General features: G+C 36.6%; 1 protein-coding gene across 7 annotated transcripts; it reads left to right on the top strand.

Moving 5' to 3' along the window:
- The first annotated feature begins 121 nt into the window (after window positions 1-121).
- LOC18446787 (uncharacterized) lies at window positions 122-27,840 on the top strand. Of its 7 annotated transcripts, XR_016044929.1 has the most exons (7): window positions 122-197; window positions 281-533; window positions 1,039-1,199; window positions 1,894-1,924; window positions 9,224-9,326; window positions 10,155-10,319; window positions 27,404-27,840. XR_016044929.1 is itself a non-coding variant. In XM_020675136.2 (6 exons), the coding sequence occupies exons 2-6, from the start codon at window positions 402-404 to the stop codon at window positions 27,508-27,510; spliced, it is 534 nt and encodes a 177-aa protein (XP_020530795.1). In that variant the 5' UTR covers window positions 122-197; window positions 281-401; the 3' UTR covers window positions 27,511-27,840. The 7 variants fall into 7 exon arrangements, 4 of the variants coding, with proteins under 4 accessions (XP_020530795.1, XP_088708599.1, XP_006856956.2 ...); XR_016044928.1 differs by having other exon boundaries at window positions 122-533; XR_016044930.1 differs by having other exon boundaries at window positions 122-537.

Genomic DNA, 27,840 nt, shown 5'->3' with positions numbered 1-27,840 from the left:
TAATTAAAGGAAAAAAAAAAAGGATACGTCAAAGTACGGAGGGCAAATATAAAAAAAAAGCATACAGAAAATTCCCCAAATATTTTTTTTTCTTTAACAGTACACTACCTCTAGTGCGTTTGCACTCCAGCGACCTGAAGCAGAAGCCGGACGTCGCACTCTGCAAAATGTTGCTGCTACCAAGGCGTCTGCGCTTGGTAAACCCTATTAATGTCGCTCCCTTGCTAAACTCTAACCCTAATTTCGCACCGTCGATAAACTCGAACCCTAATAATTTCAGTGAGGAAGAAGATGTTTTTATCCGTGGTCTAAGGACTCATTCGAATTCAAATGCAAATGCAATTGTGAATGCAAAGAACAAAGGGAGGGGAAAGTCAGAATGGTGGATTTTGGATGGGGAAATGCAAGAGATTGGGGACGATGTTCCTCCTAGAGAGAGGTTTGTGATACCGAGGGACAACCTCCCCAATAGACGCAGGAAGCAGATGAGGGAGCAGTTTATGCGAAGGACCCGCCTCGTCCTTAAAGAATCTGTGAGTGAGTAATCGAAGTATTTCATCGTGCTTTGTATTTGAGTTCTTTTGTCTGAAATTATAGAAGCTAGTATTTGTTGATTCAGTTAGGGGTGCATTTTTATTTTTATTTTTTTTTCAGTTAGCAGTTGGTGCACTATTTCTTTCTTTTCCTTTTATTTTATTTTTATTTTTTTAAAAACGTTTAGTTAGTGGTGCTTGTTCTGATTGATGGTTGGGGGTGCATTTGAAGAGGTTTTTTCGATGTCGTAGTGATGGAGTTGGATCAGGAGAGTGGTTGCTGTAACATTAGGAATATGTGAACTTGCGAAGAGCAAGAGGAGAAGTGAAAAACTGATAAACTTGATGTCAAGTTTTTGTTTTCATTGAAAATATGCAATGAATCGTTTGAGGGTTTGAAATTCAATAAATCCTTCGAGGGTTTGATCACTTGTTGATGAGTTATTTGTGAGCTGCTGTGCTTGCTATCTACCTTGTACTGACCTGCCTGCGTTGTGGCCTGAAGGAGCATGAGCCTTGGTGCAGAAGATATATGGAACTTTATCAGGAACTTCGGGAGAACTGGGAAAGGTTATACTGGGATGAGGGCTATTCGAAAAAAATTGCCCAAGACCATGCGAACTATGAATCTGCTGAAGACGATGATCTTGACTTTTCACCAAACAGGTTAACCTCCTCTCTTCCTCATTCTGTTTTTATCCTCTATGATGTAATGTATAATTTAACAGCATCATTGTGTAAATCTAATGATTGTGCCTGCCTATTCAATTGGCTAACACTTTAACTTTATTGGATTACACAATTTGTTTGAAAGTATTCATCTCCGTCATATATATCAGAGGCGCTAGTTGTATGTCTTATGGTTTGTTGCTAATAACTTATGTCTCATGCTTATTAAATTCCATAATAATGATGGTTTCTTTCATAAGTTCTTGGTGCTTAAAGTAATTCCTGTTTCGCCTGTTCTTAAATTTGATCAGCAATTCTTGTGCCACTTCTTGTGTCCTGAAGGGGTATTCCTTACTGTTTTAGGCCCTGAATGACTCTTACGGATTATACTGGAAAAAAAACCTACGTCAGTATCAATTTTCTTATTTCATTTTTCATTAAATTTGTTGATACTTTCAGAATGCATTCAGCTTGTCATTATGTTTGTGGTGGGAAACTGTACTTCCGTCAATACTTTTCTTTATATTTTCACCTTCTATCTAGAGTCTAGACAATTATATCCTTAAAAATATAATCTTGAAAGAGTCACTGGTATTGGCCTTTTCCTTCTTTCTTCCTTCCTGGTAGAGATGTGAAGCAGTTTTGGCCTGTTATGGTGATTGATAAAGAATTTGTTATCCTCTTGTTGCAGGAGAAGGCGACCCCAATCTGAACAGATGAAGGTACCGTCTTAGCAACCATTTATCTTCCATACCCTTTTTCCTTTGCTTTGCTCATAACATGTTTAATATATATCTTGAGTTTGGCTATAATGTTCTTGAAATAGCTTTCACTTTTTGAGAATTGAATGAGCAGTTTTTGTATTATTAGTTCAAGGCTAGAGTGTTAATTCTAAAGAAGCGAATTGATGCTATTCTAAGAAAACTTGCTTTTTCTTTCTTTTTTTTGATCAATGATATCCAATGGAATAAATAAACAGAAAATAGAGAGAAGCCAATTACAAATAACACACTGGGGAGGCAAGTGTCCCTCAAAGCCAATCCCTCCCTTTCTTCTCTTGGATTTCATCCCACGTTCTTTGCCTGTTGCATCTACTCAAGTGTAATATGACCTCCTCCATCTGGGCCATGTCACATGTGATATGAAATTGGAACTCCATAAGGTGATAACCTGAGTGTCCAGCCATGAATACTGGCATAGTAACTCCTAACATTTTGATCCACACGTCCTTGGATTGACATTAAACTGCATAGAGGCCAGGATTCCACTTTAAAGCCAAAGTTGATCCTTGTAGTCATCTAGATCCTTTCTGTAGCACTTGCTCTGTGTCCTGCACTATTTGGAGCTAGAAGAACGCATCCCTACCTTCTTATACCTGCACACTGACATATGCGGATGTTCTACATGTTTGTGGTGCCTATCTCTGGATCAACCTGGCATTTGTATTCTGGAGTTGAAGCTATTCTATGCAGGACTCAAGTGCACTATGAATGGTTTCTTTGCTACTTGTTACTATCACTGTCTTGATGAGAATCCTCAAACTTTGTTCAGATGGGTTTATGTCCTTCCCCCATCTAAATAAAGTTTTGAGGGAGACTTGTCAAGGGAGAGTGATGTTAGTAACCAGCAACCAAGCCTTTACTAACCAACAGATAATTTCCTCCATGTTTTTTTTCTTCCTTCCTTGCTGTTTATCTTTTTTAATAATTATCTACTATACTTCTGTTTCCTTGTCACAAGTGTAGTAAAGCATACCTATTCTAGAGTTCCAGCTTCTTCTTGACAATTCATACCTTATCATGAAAACTGAACGTGGCCCGCATCAATACACTAGTACTTCCTGCACCATCTTTCCATATTCTCTTTGAATGGTGAAGAGTCCCCTTTGTTCCAAGCATAGTTGTGGAAACGATTCCGAATCCAAATCGCTTGAGGAATCGGAACAATGGAATCATGGCCGGCTAGAAGAGTCCTATTTTAGGAATTGATGACTGTATAAGGGGAATCGTTAGAAACAAGATTTCTATTTATAGGAATTAAGATTCGGCCAAAATGGTATCAAGATCCCAACATATATGAAATTGAGATTCGTAGTTCTATGGAATCGAGTTTCCAACCTATTTGGAGTACTCCAAGTTACAAAAGAAGTTACCTGCAAAAGACATTGGAATGAAGCTTGTTAAGAATTGAATTATGGACTTTTGCATTTGAATTTTGATTTATGGAACCAAAACTTTGGCATTGCATTTATCAGGTTATTTTTCGGAGTACACATGAATGATAGAAGGTAATCTTCTTCAGTTCTGGTTTCCAAATAACTCAAATTAAAATCCATAAATATTTCAGCCAATTTTTAAGCCACATACATATGCATCGAGAATATTAGTATTGATTTTTTGGTATTACGATTAAAAAAAAAAAACAGATCAAGGTTCTGTGAGGTGAAAACATGATTTGATGTTTGATTAGTTCATTGTTTCTAGCATCTATGAAATGCAATACTTGTTTAGGAATCTGGATTTGCAAACTATCGAATTGAGCATCGTTATATGTGGAAATCAATTTCAACAACTATAGATTCAGGATTCACCAATTGCAGAATCGAGAATCAGTAAATATTGGAAACAAGATTCTATAAGAGTTGAATCGAGATTCCGAAAATACGGAATCGAGATTCCAAACTTTGCGGAAACTGATTCCGTGAAGATTCCTTGTTAGAATTGGCGAATCGAGGTTTTGAAGTAGAATCGTGACCTCTGGTGCGAGATTCGGGTAACTATGGTTCCAAGCCAAGTTATTTAAAATCTATGTTGTGAAGGGCCCCATTTACTTACCATGATTGCCAATGCATTGATTCCAAAAGTGGTCCGTCCACTGCCTAGGCAGGCTAGGGGGGCCGAGCCACATCGCCTTGGCTTGGGCGGACCAATTAGGTGAGCTGTCCCTAGGTGCCCACCTACTACCCCGCCTAGGCGGGCGCCCAGGGGATTGCACCCGCTTAGGTGTAAAAATACCCATTGGGTCAGGTATTTTTGTTTTGGATTATAAAACCTGCATGAATATTCATTTTTAATACAAAATCTAGACCTAAAATAGGAAAATTGGACACCCATTGCCCCCTTTTGAACCTATGCTGCTCAGGTTTTGGGTAGCTGCCTAGCCCTCGGGCCACATAGGCTAAGCCCGACTTTTTATGGGACACTATGCCAGTGATTTGAGAGAGCTTTGATCATCGTTTTTGAAGGCATTATATTAATTTTACTTTAACTAGAAAGTAATCAATCCTTGTCAGTGATTCAAAAAGCGGACCGCCCAACGCTTGGGCGGCTGCTTAGGTAGAATTTGGGGCCTAGGCGCACTTTTGAAGTGCTAATTCTTGGGCGCTCAGAAAACCGCTTAGGATGCCGCCCAGTGCCTAGACTTAGGCGGCCGCCTATGTCCTGCGTCCCGCCCGGGGGTGGAAATTCACTTCGGTGGAGGCATTTTTGGTCCATTTTTTTTTATGCTAAAGAGCCCAAAATGGTGGTTTTAGGTTCATTTGAAACCTTAAACTTATTGGTGCCCATTTGAGAGAGAGAAATCCCCCAAAAAACTAGTTTTTTAGTAATTCATAAGGATCAAAGGGTTTCTCAAAGTTATGAGAAATTGATCAAAACATCACCCATTGATATTAGATTTAATTTTTGATGTTTTATAAATCTATTGGGGTTTTTTTAGAAGATTTTGAGTCCTTAGAAGCATCTTTGAGGTGGAAGTTCGGAGACTGAGCAATCAAACTCAAAGTGATTTATTTTTATTGCTTTGCTTGTATAAATTGCATTATTTTGAGATGTCTTCTTCAGGATCTAATAAGAGTGGTGATCCCGGTTGGAAATATGGCTACAACCCAGATCCTAATGATAGAAATTGCATAAGATGCAATTTTTGTGAGAAGGATACAAAAGGGGGCATAATCCGGTTCAAAAAACATCTTGCCGGTATCATGGGAGATGTTGCCCCATGTAAAAAGACTCCTGATGCTGTTAAAGAGGAAATAACCAATTTTTTGAATATCGTGAAAATGAAAAAAGATGAGAGATTTTCCTCCACAGCAGAGAGTAGGTCTGGGGTTCGAATAAATTATGATGATGATGATAGTCATGAGGATGGGATTGGGGAGGGATGTCAAGAAGTAGAACAATCCATTATTAGGGGAAAGGGAAAGGGAGTTGTAATTGCTTCTGGTTCTGAGAGTAAGAAGCCTTGGGTTAAGGGCCCTATAGATAGTTTTTTGCCTCGGCCTGATCCTGAGGTTGCAGGAGAGAAAACAAAGATGCAAACCACCATTGAAAATAGAATAAAGAAGGAAGAGAGAGATAGAGCTGTTCATTATCTTGCTACATGGTTTTATGAGGCGAGCATTCCTTTCAATACCGTTCGCTTAAGCAGCTTCTAGGTCGCAGTAGAGGCAATTGGCCAATTTGGGCATGGGATGAAACCCCCAACCCCATATTAGCTTTTAGAGCCTCTTTTGAAGAAGACAGTGAGTGTCACGAAGGAAGCTGTAGAAGTTAAGAAGGATGCATGGGCTCAGTATGGGGTTTCTATTATGGCTGATGCTTAGAGTGATAGGAAGAGAAGAAGTCAGATGAATTTGCTTGTGAATTGTCTTTTAGGGGCTGTTTTTTTGAGGTCTATTGATGCCTTTGATCATATCCCTGATGCCCATTACATATTCCAAGTTATAGAGAAGGGAATCAAGGAGGTTGGGGAGCATCTTGTTGTACAGGTTGTCACAGACAATGCTGCTTCTAATGTTGTTGTAGCTAATTTGTTGCGCATAGCTTATCCTAGAATCTTTTGGACACAATGTGCAACACATTGTATAGACCTCATGCTTGAGGTTCTTGGCGGTTTAACCGAGATATCAGATGCAGTGAAGAAGGTAAAGTCAGTTACAAATTTCATTTATGGCCACCATCTCACTCTCAAAATGATGTGTAGATTTACAAAGAAGAAATATATTGTGAGGTCAAGGGTCACAAGATTTGCGACCTGGTACTTGTGCCTAGATAACATACATTCGAGGAGAGTGCAGTTGAGGTAGGTGTTTACCTCAGATGACTGGAGAGCACGCAAGTGGTCCAAGGATCAGGTTGGGAAGAAGGTGAGAGATATTATCCTTTCTAAGGCTTTTTGGCGAGGGGTGAAGGGCGCTCTTAAGGTATTTTTCTCTTGTCAAAGTCCTTCGCATGGTTGAGAGTGACAAGCCTTCTGTGGGCTATATATATGAGGCTATGGAGAAATGCTAAAGAGATATAACTCAAAATTTTGATAATGATGAGAACTACTACAAGCCTGTTTTGGAGATTATTGATGAGAAGTGGGACAGACAGCTACATCGGCCATTGCATGCAGCTGGTTATTATTTGAACCCAACTTTTTTTTATGTTGACAAGGATATACACACAAATGACACAATTATGACTGGATTTAATAAGTGTGTAGATGTGCTAGTCCTTGATCCTGATATGCAGGATATTATATGCGCTGATGAGCTGATAAATTACAAGTGCTCATTAAAGTCTTTTGGGAGTCCAATGACGATGAGGCAAAGGGCCAAAATTGATCCAGGTACCATAGTAATAATATTCTTAAGTTCATCAAGTTCAAGTAATCAAATTTCATTTGTATAATTTTATTATGATTTTATTGTATATCGTTACAGCCCATTGGTGGAACCAACATGGGTGTAGTTCTCCAAATTTATAAAAGTTGGCCATTCGGATCTCAAACCTAACCACTTCCTCATCCGGTTGTGAGCGCAATTGGAGTACTTTGGAAGGGATAAGGCCGTAAGGGTAATTTGTATAATTGTATTAATAATACATGAACCATAGATTTTAATTATTTTCATTTGATTTTGTTAGATGCATACAAAGAGAAGGAACATGCTTGAATCAAAGAGGCTCAATGACTTAGTCTATGTCAAGTATAATTGACTCTTGAAGGACAGGTTTGTTAAGAGAGATAAGAGACCCCATCAGATAAAAACATATGGACAATGCTATAGAGTGGTTAGTTGATGATGATGAGGTCGAGGGGCGTGAAGGATTGACATGGGACATGGTCATAGATGCTTCTGGGACATCAGCTGACCCTCCTAGGGCCACTAGATCTTCTGCAAAGAGAACAAGGTTGGAGGAAGAGGAGGAAGAAGAGGCAGACTCAAAAGAGGCGGAGGAAGACGACCAATATGTCGAGGAGGGTGACGATTCCGATGAATATGATGCCAATGTAGTTGACCCGATTTTTTCTGATGATGGATGATGAATGTTGAATAATCATTAAACTTTGAACTTTGATTGAACTACTGTCTATTGGAGATTCTTTTGAGTCTTCAAGTATTTGTATTTGTATTACTTTCATTATTTTTTTTTCCTCGTGGTGGTGTAATATTGTAATGTGTTTTGTGGATAGTGGATTTGTAGTTCCACTAGTTTGGTACTATTTAGTAACTTTGGTTTGGTAATTTGGTTGGTTGGTAAATTTTAAGTACCTATACTGACTTCTGGTTATGCTTATCAGCTTATGGAGTGTGTATTGATGTGTAGTATACTTTGAATAGATTCATTAGCTTGTCCTCAATCAAGTATTTCAATTTTCCCTTGGCACCAAGAGTAAATTTTAAGTATACTCTGTATAGGTACCTTTTTTTATTCAACTGGGCTGCCCAGGTTCTTGGCGCCCGCCTAGGCGCTGGGTGGCCTGGAGCCCCTAGCCTCTTGGGGCCCACCTAGTGCTTTTTGAAACACTGGTCCTTGTCATAACATGATTTGCCTGGATGTTTGCCATGTGAAATTACTTCCTGAGGTGTTATTTCGTCTGGGATAAAGCTGGAGCATCAGCGTCGGTGGAGTTCTATTACCTGAGGGCAGATTGGGATCTTATGAGTCCTTATCTTCATCATAGATAACCAAATCTTGCCTTGGCTGTGTTCATGAGTCCTCATTATATATCTGAATCCCGACAAGCATTGTCTTTCTTGAGTTCAATCTCTATCCTAAAAGTCCTTAGAAGCACCAATTTCTAATCACAGCAACTTTTCAACCAGGGTGTTTCTAAGGACATTAGTGTTGTCGACAAACTAATGAGTGACACTGAAATATCTCTCATGTTTGTTGGTATTCTCAATAGAATGCCGAAAGATAATATGGTGATGGTAAATAGAGGGGTGATAGCCCCTAAAACCCTTACAATGGTCTTCAGGAACAACAATTGATTATAAATGAGAAAGTTGCTATTGACACACTTGGCCAGTTCCAAATTCATAGCGTGGGACATTTATAATTCTGGCGCAAACGTTCACAGGTTTCTCCTCACCCTGGCTATCATATCAAGAAGCTTATGAATAACCTATGATCCATACAGGAATTTATTGCCCCATATAAAATTCCCTTTAGCAGGGAAAGTAATCGGTTCATTAGCTCTTGAGAAGTGATTACTTGCAAGAGAGCCTGTACATACCCCTGAAAGAAGACTACCAGTCTTGCACCACGTGAACAATTTGATCCGAACACATTAGTTCAAACGCAGTTTCAATCACTAGGGATGTTCTTCCAATCCATTCCAATGACTAGGGACATGTAACCTGCTAATTGCTAATTTATTTACTAAGTTTTATCAGATTTCATACCATGGTATTATTTTGTATTACTCATTGATTGAAACCTTCTAGAGAATCCCTGGCTGTGTTAACTTTTGTGAGTCTCAGTTAGGTTTACATCTTCCAATGTGATATTCTAGCATGTTGGTGGCCCGCAGGTAAAGATATGCATGTTTAAGCTGTAGTTTCCAGAAAGTTAGTTTTCTCTTACTGGCCGACTCTGTGTCAAATCTTAGGGTTGGTTGTTGGTCTTCAATATGCCTTTTTTTATGCGAAAACAAATTAATGCTTTTGTGTGCTGTACATTATAAATGTTATGATTTCCAAAAACTTTCAATTAACATTCTTTATATACAAAATATATTTCTGTATGCAGGACCTTGGATTTGATGTAGCCAGATCAAGTGATGCTTGGGTTAGGTCTGGTCAAATAAGAGATAAGTTTGAATATGACAGAGAGAAAAGAATGAGAGACAAAGGTAATATCCCGAGACTCAGTAATAATGTCAGTGTCTTTTTTCTTTCCATAGTGTTTGTCTTTCTACATTGATCATGGTCGTACCAGTTGCTTAAAGGCTTGAGATCATATATGAAACATGTAAATCTTGTTCATATCTTTTGTCGGTTTGATAGTACACATTTTGTAGCTATTGCCTGTTGGCCATCAATTGCCATCTTCTTGTTAATTTTGTCATGTAAGGGAGTAACTAATTTCTTGAAAATTGTACTATATTTTCTACATGCCTCTTAAATCTATTTAGAGCGAATTTGTTGCTTCAAAATATTAAATCATGACCATACTTGGATGGAATGATTGGTAACTGTATCACTTAGGTTGCTATCACTGCAGTGATGTGATAGTACATAATGTTTGGAAGACTTATTCAGATAAGCAAATTAGACATTTGGTTGCGGTGGCCTTTGGTTTTCTGACAAGTTGTTGATCTAAAGTTTCCTAATGATAGGTAAAGTGATTTTATCCTGAACCTCTGCAGAGAATATTCATTTATTATAAAATTTCTTATTAATAAGCCATTAGCCTTAGTCAAGACTATTCACTGGCCATCTAGCATCATTCAACTCTGGAATATTTATCTGTGTTGGTTGGTATGCATTTGACATGGTTCCATTTGGTATTTCTTTACCATTTTGATCTACTTTTAGTTTGATGAATAAATCATAGAAAAGACGATCGATGATTCTTGCTTGTAAAAATGTTGCATTATAATGACTAAGTGACTATATTTTATGGTTTTGGTGAGGGTTTTCATTGATTATTTTTTGACATTTACATTTAACACCTGTAGAGTGGTTCTTTGTAAGGACATCAACCTCTTGACTTGTACAAACCATCCGTACTTGGTCATGCCATTGATGTTCGTCGCATTTACTGGAAAAGGCATTTCCTTCACAGATGTCAACTGGATGCATAAAATTCCACATGGATCCATAATTTACTTCTTTATCATGGGGTGAGTATGTTATTGTCTGTAATTGCATGGTGATGTGTGGACATGTGCCCTCTTACACGACTGTCTTCACCAACATAGCTATCTGTTAAAATAAACTTTAACTTCCTTCTCTCTTAAAATAATTTTTAAAACAAAAAATGGGGGTGGTAAAGTTCTCCTAGCATCATCCTTCTTCTCTCTCCTCTTAGCTGTCTCTCTTGTTTAATGCTTTGCTGCAGGGGCCACAGACTAGTAGATTTATAATGCTGATCTATTGTCAGTGGTGGTATTTTGAGAGCTTCCTGATCATTGAGGACTTTTTCTGGTCACATGATTTTCATCTAACCTGTTTTTGTGACCTCTGTATTGTTCTGCTCTCCGGATTCTCTTTCATACCTCTGCATTCTTTTGTATGCATAGGTCCACGTTTGTTTGGATAATGTGCATTGTGATGTACACAATTCATATATTTATATATGTATGTATATATATACATATATGTACATAGTACATACATATATATGTGTATGTATGTGTGTGTGTGTTTTTGTGTGTGTGGATAACACTTACAAACACTCATGAGTGAATTTCTACAATATAGCTTTAGTCTAGAGCCAAGTAATTAGTGAACCTTTGAGAGAGAGTATTGTTTGTTCATTTACTTCCTATCTCCCATCTATCTATTTCCTTAGTTATTCACTAGAGCAATTATTATATAGATGTCAATCTGGGGACACTCTTGAGTGAATTTCTACAGTACTTGACTCATGGCTCGTTACTATCCAAAGTCCATCAAATGATGTAGGAGAACACGAAGAAACATAGAAAAATCAGCAAGAAGCACCTCCACACAAGCAATTTTGGAGAAACCCTAAGGCTTTCTCCCACCTAAGGCTCAATCCTTAGGCTTATTTTACAAGACAAAATCTTATCTTTTCTTTAAAGAGGAATACGTGAATGCTTCTCCAACCTCATTCACACCCTGATTTATATTGAAAATTTATTGTTTTGGACAATATTTGTCCATACAACTAACTTTTTCCAAGAGGTCCTAACTATAACTTGAAACTAAACTCCCCAACCTTAATTAAAATATCTAAAAAGTCCCTAACTGGTCTAACAATAAAATAAATAAAGAAAAACATCAAAAATAGCCTAAAAACTAAAAAAACCCAACTATTTCTTGCTCTTCTTGTTCTTCTTGGAATCCCTTTTAGGGATTTCATCCTCCAAGTATGAGCGAAAATTAGGAGGAATCTGTCGCTTCCAAAGAAGACACTCATGGCTACTTGTTGTGCTCTGATCACCATTAAGCACAGTCGATTCTTGTCGTGATATTCGTCGATAGGCATGATAGCTCGTAGACATGGTCTAGGGCCAGGTATCGAGAATGAGCCTATCCAACAAGACGGAGACCTTCGAGGTCTTCGAGTTAAAGAGATCAAAAATTTGAGAATGCAAGTAGAGGAGTTGACCTTGCCCTCGAAGCAAAATCTAGCCTCAACACACTGTGATGACGGTGGTGAGTTGGATGCTATGCGTACGCTCTGTGTTGGGAGACTCATGGTCAGGAGAGTGATCTAGTCAAGTTTGATAAAAAGCCAGTAGGTTTGGATATTTAATTAGAATTATCATTCCAAAGTGATCTCATCTTTGATGGAGGTCCTATATTTGATGAAGAGCAAGATGAAAGGAGTGAAGTTGTCGTTGAGGCAGCTAGGATATCAAATTTTCTTTTCAATGGAGAGGTGGAGAATCAAGATGTTGACTTGAACCCAGAGGAGATCGAGCCTTTAAAGATGCGTGACGAAGAAGAAGATGCATACTTGGTGTGCGCTAAGGTTAAGCTTGAGCAAGTTCAGCAAGTTCATGTGGCTGACAAATCGACATACAATGACTCTTTCCTCGAGGGTTTCTCAATTTCAGTGCACAATCATTCTGTTTTGATCAATGCAGTAACCCATAGGTCTCAAGATCGTGTTTGCAATATTCGGATTGAAGAAGGACGCATGACTAATACAAATTTCATCTTAGCGCATTTTAAAATTTCATCTTAATTTTAATTTTATTAATTTTATTTTTAGAGATGTGGGTAAAACTTTTTAATTCTTTTAGAATTAATTCTTAGAAATAGGATTAGTATGAGTTTTTAAGGTTTAGTTTTGATGAAGTTTATTTTTTAGAAAGTACGTTACTTTAAGAAACGAGTCCATTTATTTAAATTTCAAATAAGAGTTTATCTTTTCTTTTTGTTTTCTTAGAAAAGATAAGTCTATTTTCTTGATTGAGCAGGGTTCGTTTTTTGTTGAATGGTTTTTAGGAAGAATTGGTGTTGTTTTTAGGAATTTTGTTTCCTATAGATCTGTTACTATCTTAGTTGATAAAAATTTTTTTTTTAATAAAAACCATAGAGTTCCTAAAAAACTAAAACCCAAAAAATAAATCCTAAAAATAACATCAAAATATACATCTTTTAAAATTGAATAGAAATTAAAAATAAATATAATTTTGCCTTCTATTACAGAGACAAAGTCTTTTCTTTTCTTTAAAGAAGAATACGTGAATGCTTCTCCAGTCCATTCACACCCTTATTTATATTGCAAATTTATTCTTTTGAACAATATTTGTCCATACAACTGACTTTTGACCAAGAGGTTCGTACTTAAACTTAATTTTTGTAATTACAATTTTGCCCCTATGAATAATACCTATGAACATTTCACGTGAATGGTACTTATGAATAGTACTCATGAAATAAATAAAAAAACTATAAAAATACTAGAATTCGTGGAAAACTTAAAACCCTAAAAATAAATTCTAAAACTAAAATAAAAATATACATCCTTTAAAATTGAATAGAAATTAAAAATAAATATAATTTTGCGCTTCATCAAATACCCTTGAAACATTCATAGGGATAATTTGGTCATTCTATTATTGGAACTATTTTTTATATCGTATTTAGGTGTGCCTCACTAAGGCGCAAACACTTACAAAATTGGAGGCTGATTACTTTTGTAAAAAAAAGGAAAATTTTGTATAGACCCCTAATTTCTCATATTATTTCATGGTAGACCCCCTTTTCGTTTTCTTTCAAGCAGCATAAGGAAACCCTTAAAGATTTCACCGTACCTCCTCATCTCTTATCTCCTTCTTTATTGACTTTTGACTATAAAAATTAGCCTCAACAAATTTTTTTATACCATTTCAACCCAAAGACGTTTTGACCATCTCTTTCGCTTTCCACCCATTAAAAAAGTTTTTGAATTAAAATAGTGTAAAAAGATTTGTTGGGGCTATTTTTTATGGTAAAAAAGTCAATAAAAGAGGGAAATAAGAGATGAGGGGGTATAGTGAAATCCTTAAAGATTTCCTTATGCTGCTTGAAAGAAAAACGGAAGGAGGGTCTACCATGAAATAACATGAAGAATTAGGGGCTTATACAAAATTTTCCCAAAAAATATTTAAAAATTCAAGTACTATTAGACAATCGTGATCGTTTGATGGACTTTAGACATTGATGAGCCATAAGTGAAATATTGTAGAACTTTAATTATTGGGTTTTAAGTGTTTTCCTATGTATATATATATATATATATATATATATATATATATATATATATATATATATATATATATATATATATATATATATATATATATATATATATATATATATTTATATTTATATATATAATTATATATACATATATACATTACATGTACACGATATATATTCATATACGTACACATATACATATATTTAATTTATATAAACCACAACTTGGTTAGTACTATAGTTGCTGGGTACGGGAATGGGAACGGGATCGGTTCCGGGATCGGCGGTGGGATTGGCGGATCGAAGATATACTGAAGATCCTTATGTTAGGGATCAATGCCCGTACAACCTCAAAGGTAGGGATCGAGGTCCATGTGTTTTGGGGATCGAGCTTCGTTTTTACATAGGATCGAGAGTTATTGTAAAAAGTTGCAAGATCTTATACATAAGAGGCGAATTTCTCAAGGGCATTTTTTGAGTTTGTTAACTTAGGGAACGGATCAGTAAAAGTTATCCAACTAATTATGGAGCGAGGAATAACTTTTACAGGAGTGAGCTCCATTTTCTTAGAACACAAGTTCCTTCTCTTTGTTTGAATAACGATTCATGTCTTTAATATCTAGCTCTCAGCATTGTTGACCAATAATAGGCTGAGTCTTCTATGAAATAAATAAGGAACTTCAAACTAATCCATTGTTCATTATAGGAATATAGTGATTAGACATTCATTAAACAAATTATGACATTCTAAATAGTTGTGTAAAGAAATACAACCCAACACTATATATACATCGAATAATTGTGTTGTTATTATTGCTTTCTAAAAAACAAAATAAGTGTGAGTACTCATTATTGAGGATCGCGAGCAATTATTCATGGATGTAAAATTATCTTAAAATATCGTAATTATTGATGTAAAATTATCATAAAATATCGTAATTATTGATGTGAAATTATCATAAAATATTAGTGGGTGATGATTTGGTGCTGTGTCGTGGTGGTGGTTGGGGGGGGGGGGGGGGGGGGTTACGCAAGGAGGGAGGGAGGGAGGGAGGAGGGCATTGTAGATCCTTGCAAGAATGGAGAGGGGGGGGAGTTACGCAAGGAGGGAAGGAGGGCATTGTATATCCTTGCAAGAATGGAGGGGGCAGATCAACGTCCAAAACCTTGGCTTTGCAATTTACCATCCAATAACAGGATTTTACAAACACTTGAAGGGGGCGAGGGAGATTCTATCATTTCACACTTGATCCCATATTGGTGGGATCTGGATGCTAGACTAGGGAATTAGATCCTGTGATGTTCAGGAACGCAGAATGAAATTGTACGGAACTTGTTTCCTTACAAAATGGCGTGAGATCCTGAAAACACTAAGGGACCGTTTGGATGCTTGGAAATATATTGTCTGTGAAATATATTATTGGCGTAATACATTACATGCAAATGGATTGTCACTGTTTGGGTAGTATTTAGATGCAACCTAGGAAATACATTGTTACTGTTTGGCTATGTCCAGAAGAAATATGGGAAATGCATTACCAACATTTTTTTTTCTTTTTTGGCTTTATACCCAAAACATGGTTGAGCGTACAATCCCTATTCTTTTTTGGCTTTATACTCAAAACATGGTTGAGCGTACAATCCCTATTAGTATGTAGCTTAAACTTTATCCCTATTAGTATATAGCTTAAACTTCATAATTGCAACAGGCATAAGAATTAGCCATCATATTTTTTTATGAACACATGTTTTCAAGATGTTAACACTTTGGAATAATGTAATTTTATTATGATAAGCCATCATATTTTTTATGTTTCTTTTTTTTTGCTAAAGCCTTTTGATCATCTCTCTTCAGAAAACTTCCATGGGCAAATTCAAAAGAAAAAAAAATGGTTGGAGAAATTTGGCTAGTAACCTAGAAGGCTTTATGACTAAATGAGATGTATTGGAGGAGAAATTATGTTAGCGCATTGGATGTGATTGAAGAGGTAAATTAATTTAAAAAAGTTTTGGAAAAAAAAAAAACAATTCAAGCATACTGATTGGACGATTCTCTGTGAGTGAACTCAAGTATTTCGAATTTATCAGCAAACAATAGCAGCAAAAAAGAAAAAATAAAGCCAAAAAAATAAACAGACTGATCTTAGCAGAGAACCCAAATTCGTTTTTTTTTTGGAACAGTAGCTACAACTGTGTTTGCAGAACCCAAAAAATAAATCTTGGATATCTAGAAATAAACAATAGCTACAACTGTGGTTGTAGAAGATGGGGCTGCCGGGTTTTAGCTGCTAGTTGAAGAAGATGGGGTTGCCAGGGTTTTAGCTGCTAGTTGAAGAAGATGGGGTTGCCAGGGTTTTAGCTGCTAGTTGAAGAAGATGGGGCTGCTGTGTGATTTTTGAGGTTTAAATACATGTGCGATTCGGTTTTCAAAAGGAGCTCTTGGCCCAAGAAAATGGGGCTACCGTGTTTTAGCTGCTAGTTGAAGAATTGTTTTTTTTTTTTTTTTTTCTTGTGGTTTATTAGGAGGCGAATCACTGTATTTTTGGGTAGAGAGACGTGCCCGAAAGATTTTCCCGATTACCCGTCAAGCGCGTAATAGATTTTTCACCCTTCACCGTGCGTAATAGTTTCCTAATTTTTTGGGAAATCTCGAGTTATCTTTTTCCATTTCCTTAAGATTAAAGTGTACCCAAACAATAGAAATGCCATATTTTCGTGTAATCTATTTTCATGTAATAGATTTTCATGCTCCCAAACGGCCCCTAAATTGTGTTTCAGATGAGATCCGTTCCGGGATCGAGAGAATCAAGGTTCTGCAATGGATCGTCAAGTAAGGGAGGTGATCCCGGTAATTATGGTTAATACTACATGTAGCGATCAAGAGTAAGTTCAGCAATAGGTTTGGATGAGAAGTAAGTTTTGTTTTATTTATTAACTTGATAAAAGAAAAACAATGATTGTAGCAAAAATAAATAATAAACAAATGGAGTGATTTCATGTAATGGTTCTATAGTAATATAATGAAACAATCTTCAAGAACTTTGTTAGGGCCATTTGTTTGACCTAATTTTTAAATATGCACTCTTTTCATTCCAATGAACAATTATAAAATAGCAAAATTTGAAAACATACTCCAAAAAGTGTTTTTTTAGCCCAATTAATATAGGCTGTCTATTTTAGTGAGATGCTTGGATCTAGGTCTTAGAAGGGTTTTTTCCTCTCCAAAATTTTTAGATGGCTTTATTATCATTAAATTAACGATATTAAAAAAAAGAAAAATTGCTTTTGATTTTGTGAAGGTTTAGATCTTGAATCAGCAAATGAACAAACAAGATTCATTATTGGAGGGGACTCATTTTGACTATGTCTAGAGTGGAAAATGAATTTTTTGTTTTGTTTTTGGGATTGATTATTGGGATTGAGAGAGTATGTGTACAAAATTTGGGGTTAAACAACTGCCACAAACATAGTTTTCTAGAAGTGTGATTTCATTATATTATAATGACATGGTGACATGAGATCATTCGCCATGCATATAAGACGTGATTGGTTCATACATAACTTAAATAATAATAATTTCAGCGTAGAAAATGTCACTTGGTTATGTGTTCCTTCATGTAATGTGTTCCCTCATGTTCATGATCCTGGAACTTTATATTCTATGTATAAATTTTGTAACTTTAACTTTTTTGTTTTGAACTACTGATAGGATTATATGTCTTTAAATTTTTAAAGCTATGAAATGCTACCAAGTTTATTTCATGAGGGATAAAAAATACAATATGCTCTTAAGGGAACAGGTTGGACAATATTTTCAATGGCTCATGTTTGAACATCACATGTATATATAGACATTAAATGCATTAAATGCTAAAAAAGTACATTAATAAAGCTTACTTTTTATGTTTTCAAAATAACCAATATTATTAAACTAAAAGACAACATAACCCTTTACTTTTTTGTATAAATATATTGACTATTTAAAAGAAATAAAAAATAATTTTTTGTAATTTACTTTTTATGCACGTCTGATGTCAAAACATGAAAAAATAATGTTTTAGAAAACACCGGGCAGCCCTCTAGGCAGTCGGGAAGTCTAGGTCGCCCACGGGTCTAGGCCGCTCAGGGGTCTAGGCAACCTTAGCTCAAAAGGAGGCAAGGGGTGTCTAGGATCCTCTTTGAGGTCTAGATTTTGTATAAAAAAATGCATGAATAAAAAAATACATATAATATAAACCAAAAACTTCAAAAAAATGCCCCTGCCAATGCCAACTGTTAGATGGTTCAAATTGGTCCATCCGGTTCGCAACTGTTCCGTATGTCGCTCGGCTCATAGAATGCTACACCACTCTAAGGTCAACTTAGACTTCTTACTTCGAAATTTTTGACCATAAAATACCTTTGTTTAATATAAAAATGACTTTTGAATACAAATTGTTCTTGTATTTTAGGAAGAAAACTTTTGTCCTTTCAGAATCCCTTGTCTTTGTTAGAAATATAGTACCAAAGAGAAAGAAGAGGGAGATGAAGAATAAATGAGTAACAAGGTAGGGGAAGCTAAGAAGTTGGAGAGAAAAGGTAAGGAGATGGAGAAAGGTGGCTGGGGGCAGTCCTGTTAGGGTTTCATGGCCTCCATACTCCTCTCTATCTTATTTATAAGGGAGTGATATTAGTACCCTTATTTATATAATAATGTAAAGTATATAAAATGACCAGAATTCCCTATTGGCCCACAAACAAGGCAAATAAGTCACATTATCATCAGAGCTTTTCCCACCTAATTTTGGTCGGCTACACGAATCTTAGTCCGCTAGTCTGCTCTATTAAGGGCCATACCCTCAGTGAGACCATTAGTCTGCTATCTTTTCTCACTACTTCCAACCATGCCCTTTGGGTCTACCCTTTGTCCTTTTTGAGCCTTCCACTTGAACTAACTCGTACCTCCTAACAGGTACTGTACTGGGTTTACGCCACATGGCCAACCCACCTAAGTCTACTTTCGATCATCTTTTTGCTTATTGGTGCCACACCTAAATTCTTTCGAATGTATTCATTCGAATTCTATCCCTTCTTGTCTTGCCACTTGTTTATCTCAACATTCTCATCTTAGCTATACTCATCTTCAAGGCAAATAATTAAAAGAACTAATCTTCAATACTTCCCCTCAAGCTGGAGCATAAATGTCAGCCATGCCCAGCTTTTAACATATCATCTATGTCTAGTTATGAACAAGAGCCTTGGTGAATATATTAGCCAACTGATCCTTTCACATTATTTATGGAGTAGTTATCTACTTGCTACTTTCTCCCAAATTAAAATGTTAGCCCACTAGGTTCAATATGCTCTTTGAGCATGGAATATGAGGTTGCTTGCTATACGGATGGCTGCTTGAATGTCACAAAACATCTTCATTCGGCATAGTAACTAAGAATCCCATTTCCTGCAACAAGGTTTCAATACAATAACTCAAATGTAGTGTGAGCCATTGCTCAATATTTAGCTTTTGTGCTAGACCTGACTACCACATTCTGTTTCTTACTCTTCCAGGTCACCAAGTTTCCTCCAACAAATCTGTAGTAGATCGTATGTCTGATGGAGATCTTGCCCAATGTGCATCAGAATAGCTCTCAATGTTAATATTGCCATTTTGCTTGTAGATAAGTCCTTGCCATGGAGCCCCCTTAAGATATCTGAAGATTCTCCTCAAAGTCTCCTAATGTGGTGTCTTGGGAGAATGTATGAACTGGCTCACTACACTCATTACAAAGGCTATATTGGGTTGCGTAATTGTCAAGTAGATAAGTCTCCATACGAGCCTTCTATACCTGCCTGGATCTTCAAATACCGCTTCTTGATCCACTGATAATTTAGTTTTGGATCCATGGGCTTATTTATAGGCTTGGCACCTAGAATCCCTGTTTTTGTCAACAAATCTGTTGCATATTTGAGACAGGCTAATGCTGTACTTGGACTTGCCTACTTCAATTCCAAGAAAATACCTTAATTGTCCCAAATTCTTTGTCTGAACATATTGTCGCATATATCCCTTCAATTTGTTAATTCCATCCTAATCACTCCTTGTAATGACATATCATCAATATAAACTACCAAGAAAATTGTATCCATGGGTTATCTTTGAATAAATATTGAATGATCCACATGGCTTTGTTGAATCCCATTTGATATATCAATTTTGCTGAATGTCTCAAACTTTGGATGTGGAGATTGCGTAAGGCCAAAAATGGCTTTCTTTAACTTGTATACCTTGTCTGACTCCCTTTGAGCAACAAACCCTGGTGGTTGCTCTATGTACACCGGTTGTTGTACGTCACTATGAAGGAAGGCTTTTTTAACTTCAAGTTGCCACAATAGCCACCTATTGTTTGCTCGTACAGATATGATGCACTCAAACAAAATTAAGTTTAGCAACAAGAACAAATGTCACAGAGTAATCAAATACCAAAGATTTGTGTATAGCCCTTAGCCACCAACCTGGCCTTTAACCTCTTCACAGATCCATCTCGCTGATATTTAACTGCATGAACCCAGCGACATCCAAGAGGTCTCTTTCCTGCAGGCAAATCAATAAGCTCCCACGTGCCATTTAATTGAGGCGCTGCTAGTTCCTTATCCATTACTCTCTTCCACCCTTCAAAGAGCTTCTTGATAGGAGTTGCGTACAAAAATAGAGGGAAGCAATAAATCAAAATTCTGATAGGAAGAAGATAACTTTGTAAATGTAGCAAAAATGAGTAATTGGATTTTAGTACATGGTAGCTATTGGAAGATTAGCTTATTAAGCACAGAAGTGGGATCAGGAACCAACATTTGATGTGTAGAAAACATTCTAAAAAAAAATAAAAAAATTTGATCCATAGAAAAAGGTGGGGAATGATTGGCTGGTTGAGTTGGCGATAAAGGCACGTCCTTCACTTTTCTTTTCGTATATACCTTTCGATGCTACTCGTGTGGCGGATTATCAAGAAGAGGAGAGGTAGACTCTATAAGGCCAGACACTTGAGGTGGTGGCGAAGAACCATCAACAGAAATTGGAACACGAACTGAAGAAGAGGAAGGAGAATCTACTTTATTATGTGAAGCCTCCCCTTGAATAGGATAAAACATCAAGGTCAAGGATTCAGTCCTCATCAGAAATATATGGAGTATTCTAGAAAAAAGTGACATTAGGACCAATGATATTCTTTTTCAAATCAGGATGATAGCATTGATAAACTTATGTGTACAAGAATATCCCAAAAATACACAATAGCTTGAAGATCTAACTTTTCAGTACTGGGACCCAAACCATGAACAAACCAGACAACCAAATACTGGAGGAGGAGCTGCAAATAAAGGAGTGTTCGGAGAGAGAATAGCATGCGGTGATTTTCTATCCAAAACAGAGGAGGGTATGCAATTTATTAAATAACAAGCAGTCAATATGGCATCACCCCAATAAAATTTTGGCACATTCATATTTAATAGCAGGGAATGAGTCGCACTTCTATTATACGACGGAGTCACTTTTGTTGCATGATGGTTTTTTCGTTCTACAATCCCCTTATGTGAGGAGCGTGTGCACATGAATATCTGATGTAAAATCTCATGTTGGCCACGTATTTTTTAAAATCTTGGGATAAATATTCTTTAGTGTTATCAGAATGCAAAATACAAACATTTACCTCATTGAGTTTGAATCTCTTTGTGGAATAACTGAAAACTAGACAAGCCTGAGTTCTTTCTTTCATTAAATATAACCATGTCATACAAGAGTAATTAGACAAAAATTAAAAATATCTATGACCAGATAGACTCAACTCTAGTAAGACCCCAAATATCTGAATGGAGAATTAAAAAAGGAACAAACTTCCTTTATTGACTCTAGGTGAAAGGGCACTCAGATGCTTGCTTAACTCACAAGCTTCACACTCTAATGTTGTCACAAACTCCAAAGATGGAACTTCAACCTTCAAATTATTTGTAGATGGATGGCCTAATTGACAAGTCCATTGATGAGGAGAAATACTCAAATTAAGAGCAGCACTATTAAGGCAATGCTCTAGGTAGTAAAGTCCACCAGATTCACAACTGTCATCAATCGCCCTCTTCATCTTTGGATCTGTTTTTTTTAAAACTTTTCATCTTTAGATCTTGAAAAACACAATAGGAATAATAGAAGGTTATAGAACACTGATGTCATCCGGTTAATTTATTGATAAGCTAAAAGGGAACTTTGGTATGTAGAGAGCAGAGGATAATGAAAGAGTAGGCTGAACAATGCCATTCTCAAACAACTTGATAGAGAACCATCAACTAATGTAACAGATGTAGTGGGAATTGATTGATCAAGAAAAGAAAACATATAAGATTCACCAGTCATATGATCAGAGGCTCTGAGTCAATGGCCCAAGGAGATGGTCTCTGAGACATGAGTAGCAGGTGGATGCAGAGGGATGCGTGGTAGGCTGCTGATTATTTTTCATAAGTTCATTGTATTCCTCACATGAGAGCAAAATTGAATCACCAGTAGAATTAAGAACCTAGTAATGATCATTGGAGCCAACTGGGTGGATATCATAACCCTCTGAGACATAAGTTACCTGATTAGCCCAAGCAGGCTTACCAAACTTCTCTCAACACTTATTAGCCATGTGATTAGTCTGTCCACAGTGAGTACATTTCCTATAACCACGACCTCCCCCTAAATCACGTCCACATCATCTATTACCACCGCCATGATCTCTACACCATCACCTCTACCCATGGGTGAGGTTAAGGTAGATCCATCGTTAACACTAGATGCAATGAAGGTGTACATATGACAACCCATTGAAGTCAGGAGTATACATTATTAAGAGAGGGGAGTTCATTGCTAGTTAAGATTGTCCACAAATGGACTTGTATTTAGAATTAAGGCTAAACGAGAATTTCGTTACTCGAAATTCTTCTCTTTGCTACTTCAGTAGCTCCATATCATTTGATAAGGGCTGATACATGTTCAACTCACCCTACATACCCCAAAGAGAATTGTAACCCCAAAGAGAATTGTAATATTCACTAACAATATTTTCGTCGCCTTGTTATAAAAGAAAGACATTCTCATAAAGTTGATAAATTTGGGAGATGTCCTTGTCAGGAGAGTACATATCATTTATAGCCTCTCAAACTTCTTTAGTATTATCAAGAAACATCATATTGGTACTCAAATGGGGTTCCATACTATTCTATAACTAGGTCATGATTTGATGATTCTCCTTAAGCCTATCTTCATACATACTATCTCATTCTTTGGGCCCATTTTCAGTCAAGAACTCCATCCTTGGCACCAAGAAACACTTTTATATACGAAGCCCATAGGAGTTAATTTGACATATTTAATTTTATAGAGGTAATTGGCATTCCAATCATGTCATTGAAGCTGAAAATTCCTTGCCTATTTTCACAATCCGTGAGGATAAGACGTAGACAAACAAGGTGAGTACGTAATATTACAACAAACACTGGGAGGCCCTGAATCAATCTATTGAATCTTATAAACCCCAAAAGATGGTACTCATAGCAAATTACAGGGAGAAATACTTATCATTCAGATGTAAATGGTATAGATCTTCCCACTGGAACTCTTGCACAAACTTTCACAGGCTTTCTAAAGAATCAGCCACAAACTTTGACATATTTCAGTCATTATTTGTCTTGAGTATTCATATCCAAAGGGGCAAACATTAGCAACAGGAGTCTTAACAGCAAACACAGACCATATTGATTCTGCACACAAAAGAGAAGAAAATCAAGATGCTTTTTAATGAAATAAGCACGGGCAGGATTAGGGTTTTCTTCTAATTACACAAAAGAGAGTAGTTCAGATCAGATCTATGGATCTGATTTCTCTAATACTATGTTACAAGTATAGTACCAAAGAGAAAGAAGACAGAGATGAGAGGAAGAAGTGAGAAAAGTTAGGGGGAGAGAGGAAGTTGTAGAGAGGAGGTAAGTAGATGGAGAGAGGTGACTAGAGGCAGTGTCATAGCCTCCACACCCCCCTCTTTCTGTTTTTTGAGCCTCCACACCCCCCTCTTTCTGTTTTTTGGGTAAGTGACACTCCTGTCTTTCTTATCTACAACGAGCACTTAGAAAGAAAATACCCTTATTTATTGTACTAATGTCCTTAAGTATATAAAACGGACAAGAATGCCCTATTGACCCACAAAAAGGATGCATAACTAATCGATTTAATCTTCAACAATCTTCAAATGGGAAAATATTATGTTGGCTTTAGAATCATGTTTGAATTTTCTAAGCAATTATACTCACAAATATGCCAGTTTTTAAATTTTAGGATTTGTAATATGGTAAAAAGTTTTGGAGTATTCCAACTTCACCTCTAAAGTGGTGTAGCATATAATATCACACACACACACATGCACACGCGCATGCACACGCACACACACACACACACGCACACGCACACGCACACGCACACGCACACGCACCCGCACACGCACACGCACACGCACACGCACACAGAGAGAGAGAGAGAGAGAGAGAGAGAGAGAGAGAGAGAGAGGGCATTATTGGTGTCCCAATGCAATTTTCAATATTGTTGTTTTAAGTGTTTCCCTTAGTTGATATAAAGTGGTGAGTGGGTAATCTTATTATTTGGAACCCCAGAATCGCTTGATTCCGATTGTTTTTTATGTTTTACTTTTTTTTTTTACATTTCTTTTAGTGTTCAAAAAAGAGAACTGCCCAGCACCTAGGTGGTCCAGAAGGCTTGGGCGCGTCGCCCAGGCCTAGGTGGACAAACTGGGCGGCAGTCCCTGGGCGGTCGCCTAGGCAGGCGCCCAGCCTAGGAGCGGAATTTTTTTTTTAGTTGTATTGATTTTTTTGAAATATAAAAGGTTTGAAGGTTGGGTTTTAGGTTCATTTCAAACCTAAACCCACAAGAACCCATTTTAGAGAGAAAGAAACCTCAAGAAAACTAAATTTTGTTACTTTCATTAGATCAAAGTGTTTCTTAAAGTTATGGAAAACAGATTCAAACATCACCCTGGTAGATTTGATTTAATTTTGGAGTTTTATAATCCTATTAGAGAGTGTTTTTTATTATTTTAGCATGAGAAAACTTCTCAGAGGTGGTAATTTGGAGTTCGAGCAATCAAAGTAAGTGCAAAAATTATTTTTTAGAATGTTTGTTTTATTTTGAGATGTCTTCTTCAGGATCTAATCGAAGTGGAGATCCGGGTTGGAAATATGGATATAACTCGAATCCAAATGACAAAAATTGCATTAGATGCCATTTTTTTGAAAAAGATACGAAATGGGGCATAAACCAGTTTAAGAAACATCTGGCCAGTATTAAGGGGGATGTTGCCCCTTGTAAAAATGTTCCTGAAGCTATCAGAGAGGAGATTAAGCAATATATGAGTTTTGTAAAACAAAAATAGGAACAAAATCCTTATCATTTGAATAGATCTATTTCTGCTACTTCTAGAAGAAGTGATCTGGGTTGGAAGTTTGGTTATAACCCAAAATCAAACGATAAAAATTGTATAAAGTGTAATTTTTATGAAAAAGATATCAATGGGGGTATTAATCGATTCAAGAAACACCTTGCTGGTATTAAAGGGAAAGTTGTTTTTTGTAAAAAGGTTTATGAAGCTATTCAGGATGAGATTAGACAACTTCTGAATTTGAGTTTTGTTCTACGGAAATATCTTCTCCAGGTTCTAGAAGTGATGATCCAGGTTGAAAGTATCGTTATAACTCGAATCTGAATTATAAAAATCATATTAAATGTAATTATTGTATAAATGATACGAGTGGAGGAATTTACCGGTTTAAAAAACACCTTGTCGGTATTAAAGGGGATGTTGCCCCGTGTAAAAATGTTCTTGAGGTTACCAGGGAGGAAATTATACAATATTTGAGTTCAGGGAAGCACAAAAAGATAGAAAATGGTTGAGCAGCCAAGACACCTAGGGCTTCATCTGCACATACTAGTAAGAGGGAGGTAGAAGAAGAAGAGGAAGAGGCAGATTTAGAAGAAACAGAGGAGGACGAACGTTACATTGAAGAGGGAGATGACTCTGATGATGATGGCCTCGATTCTGATGCATATGATGAAGCTTACCCTATTCTTTCTGATGATGATGATGATGATGACTGAAGACTCTTGGTGTTGAGTGTTGACTGTTGTGTTGAGTGTTGACTATTGAGTGTTACCCTATTCCTTCTGTATATTTTATTTTTCCTATTTTTTGTTTCTAGTTCTACTTTCTAGTTTCTAGTTCTACTATCTAACTTTTGTGTGTACAGTCTACAGTGTATCAGACTATCAGTGTATGCTTGTATGGTTTTACTGTTTTAGCATTGTATGAAAATATGGATTATGGTCTTATGGATTATCAAAATTCTCTTCTCGACTTCTATCTTTTTTATTAAAACTGAGATTATGGTCTTATGGATTATCAAAATTCTTATGGATTAATCATTATCAGTCATCACTAATCAGTTTTTTTATTTTTTTTTTATTTTTTTCAACTGGGCTGCTCAAGTTCTGGGCACCTGCCTTGGTGCTGGGCAGCCGAAACCCACATGGCCGCTTGGGTGCCGCCTAGCTCTTTTTGAAACTATGATTTCTTTGTGATCTGACCTTGTTGAGTCAAGCAATTCGAATGGAAATCTGCAATCCTAATGGTTAGGCTCTCGATTCCTTGTTTTGAAACACCAATAAACTAATTTCCTACTTGGAAAGCCTTGTCCAGTAAACTGAACTTGTCTAGTGGCCAAGTTTTATAGATGTAAATTTCAGGATGTGCTCGAGTTTTTCCTTTTATGTACTATGTTCTTGTTGTTTTGGCCAATAAATGGTCCATTCTGTGTTGGGGACATTTTAGCATGCTTAGTTGATGCGCTGGATTGGATTCCCATGATTGACACAATGTTGCGCTGGATTGGATTCCCATGATCGACACAATGTTGTTTAAAAGTTTTTAACCCCAAAGTTTGAAAACTTGCTTCATTTTTCTCTAGTCTGCTTTGTTTTTGGCAGCGACCGAGTCGGCCATTGAGCTCGAGCTTTTAAAAGACTGGTTTTCCCATTCGAACATCATGTTCTGTTGTGAATCATTTCGTAGACTTTAGATCCTTACGCCCATCATTTATCTCTCTATGGTTTTATCCCTGCCAATTTCCTAGTGTGTTGATTCATGTATCAAATATATTATTTATTTTTTTCATTTGATCTTTCTGGTGGTGGTTCTTTGTGATATTATCGTAGTTCATTTTTCTTGGATTTATTTTATGTGCTGTTTTCTTTTTTGCGTCCATCATATCTTTCATCTATACTTGGTTCTATGTAATTTGTTCTGATGAATCTTGAATGTAAAATGATGGTGGGCTCTCACTGTGTTAATAACATAGTTGAGTTTGTACTTGTGTGCGTTATGAGGCAGTTTGGCCTTTTAATCTTTAATCCATGTGGCTATTGATTTGTTTCTCTTACTGTCTATGTTAATGATAATCTTGACCCGTTTTGTATTTGCAGCTTTTGCTACCATGAAGAGGGAACCAGACTTCAATTTCAATGAGAGCAGTTCTAGAACTCAGCTTTTTGATGCCCGAAAGTTCTTTCCAGAGGCTAGAAGAGACTGATCGGCATTGCACTTTTCTGTAGTACAAAGTTTGGCATGTTTGCACGTACTTTCTTTCCTCATTGTTGTATTAGCTACTCTTTGCCATGTCTATTGGCTATTGTATATTATTAAGTGGGCTGTGATTTGTATAAGAGTAAGGAGCACCTCTAAAGATCATCAAAAGATGTATTAGTGTTGGGAATTTCAATCATGACCTAAAAATTTACGTTACATCTAATTATGAAATTTAACTAAAAAACTGGTATAGATCAAGCAGATCTATAAACAGATGAAATTTTTGAGAATGAATGGTCGAGATAATGTATCGCAAGATGTATTATTTTTGGAA

The sequence above is a fragment of the Amborella trichopoda genome, chromosome 11 (genome assembly GCF_054954075.1).
Source record: "Amborella trichopoda isolate Santa Cruz 75 chromosome 11, AtrichopodaSantaCruz75HAP2 v2.0, whole genome shotgun sequence".
Lineage (NCBI taxonomy): Eukaryota > Viridiplantae > Streptophyta > Magnoliopsida > Amborellales > Amborellaceae > Amborella > Amborella trichopoda.
The sequence above is the reverse complement of the archived record's forward strand: the minus strand, read 5'-3'. Positions and strand labels throughout refer to the sequence as shown.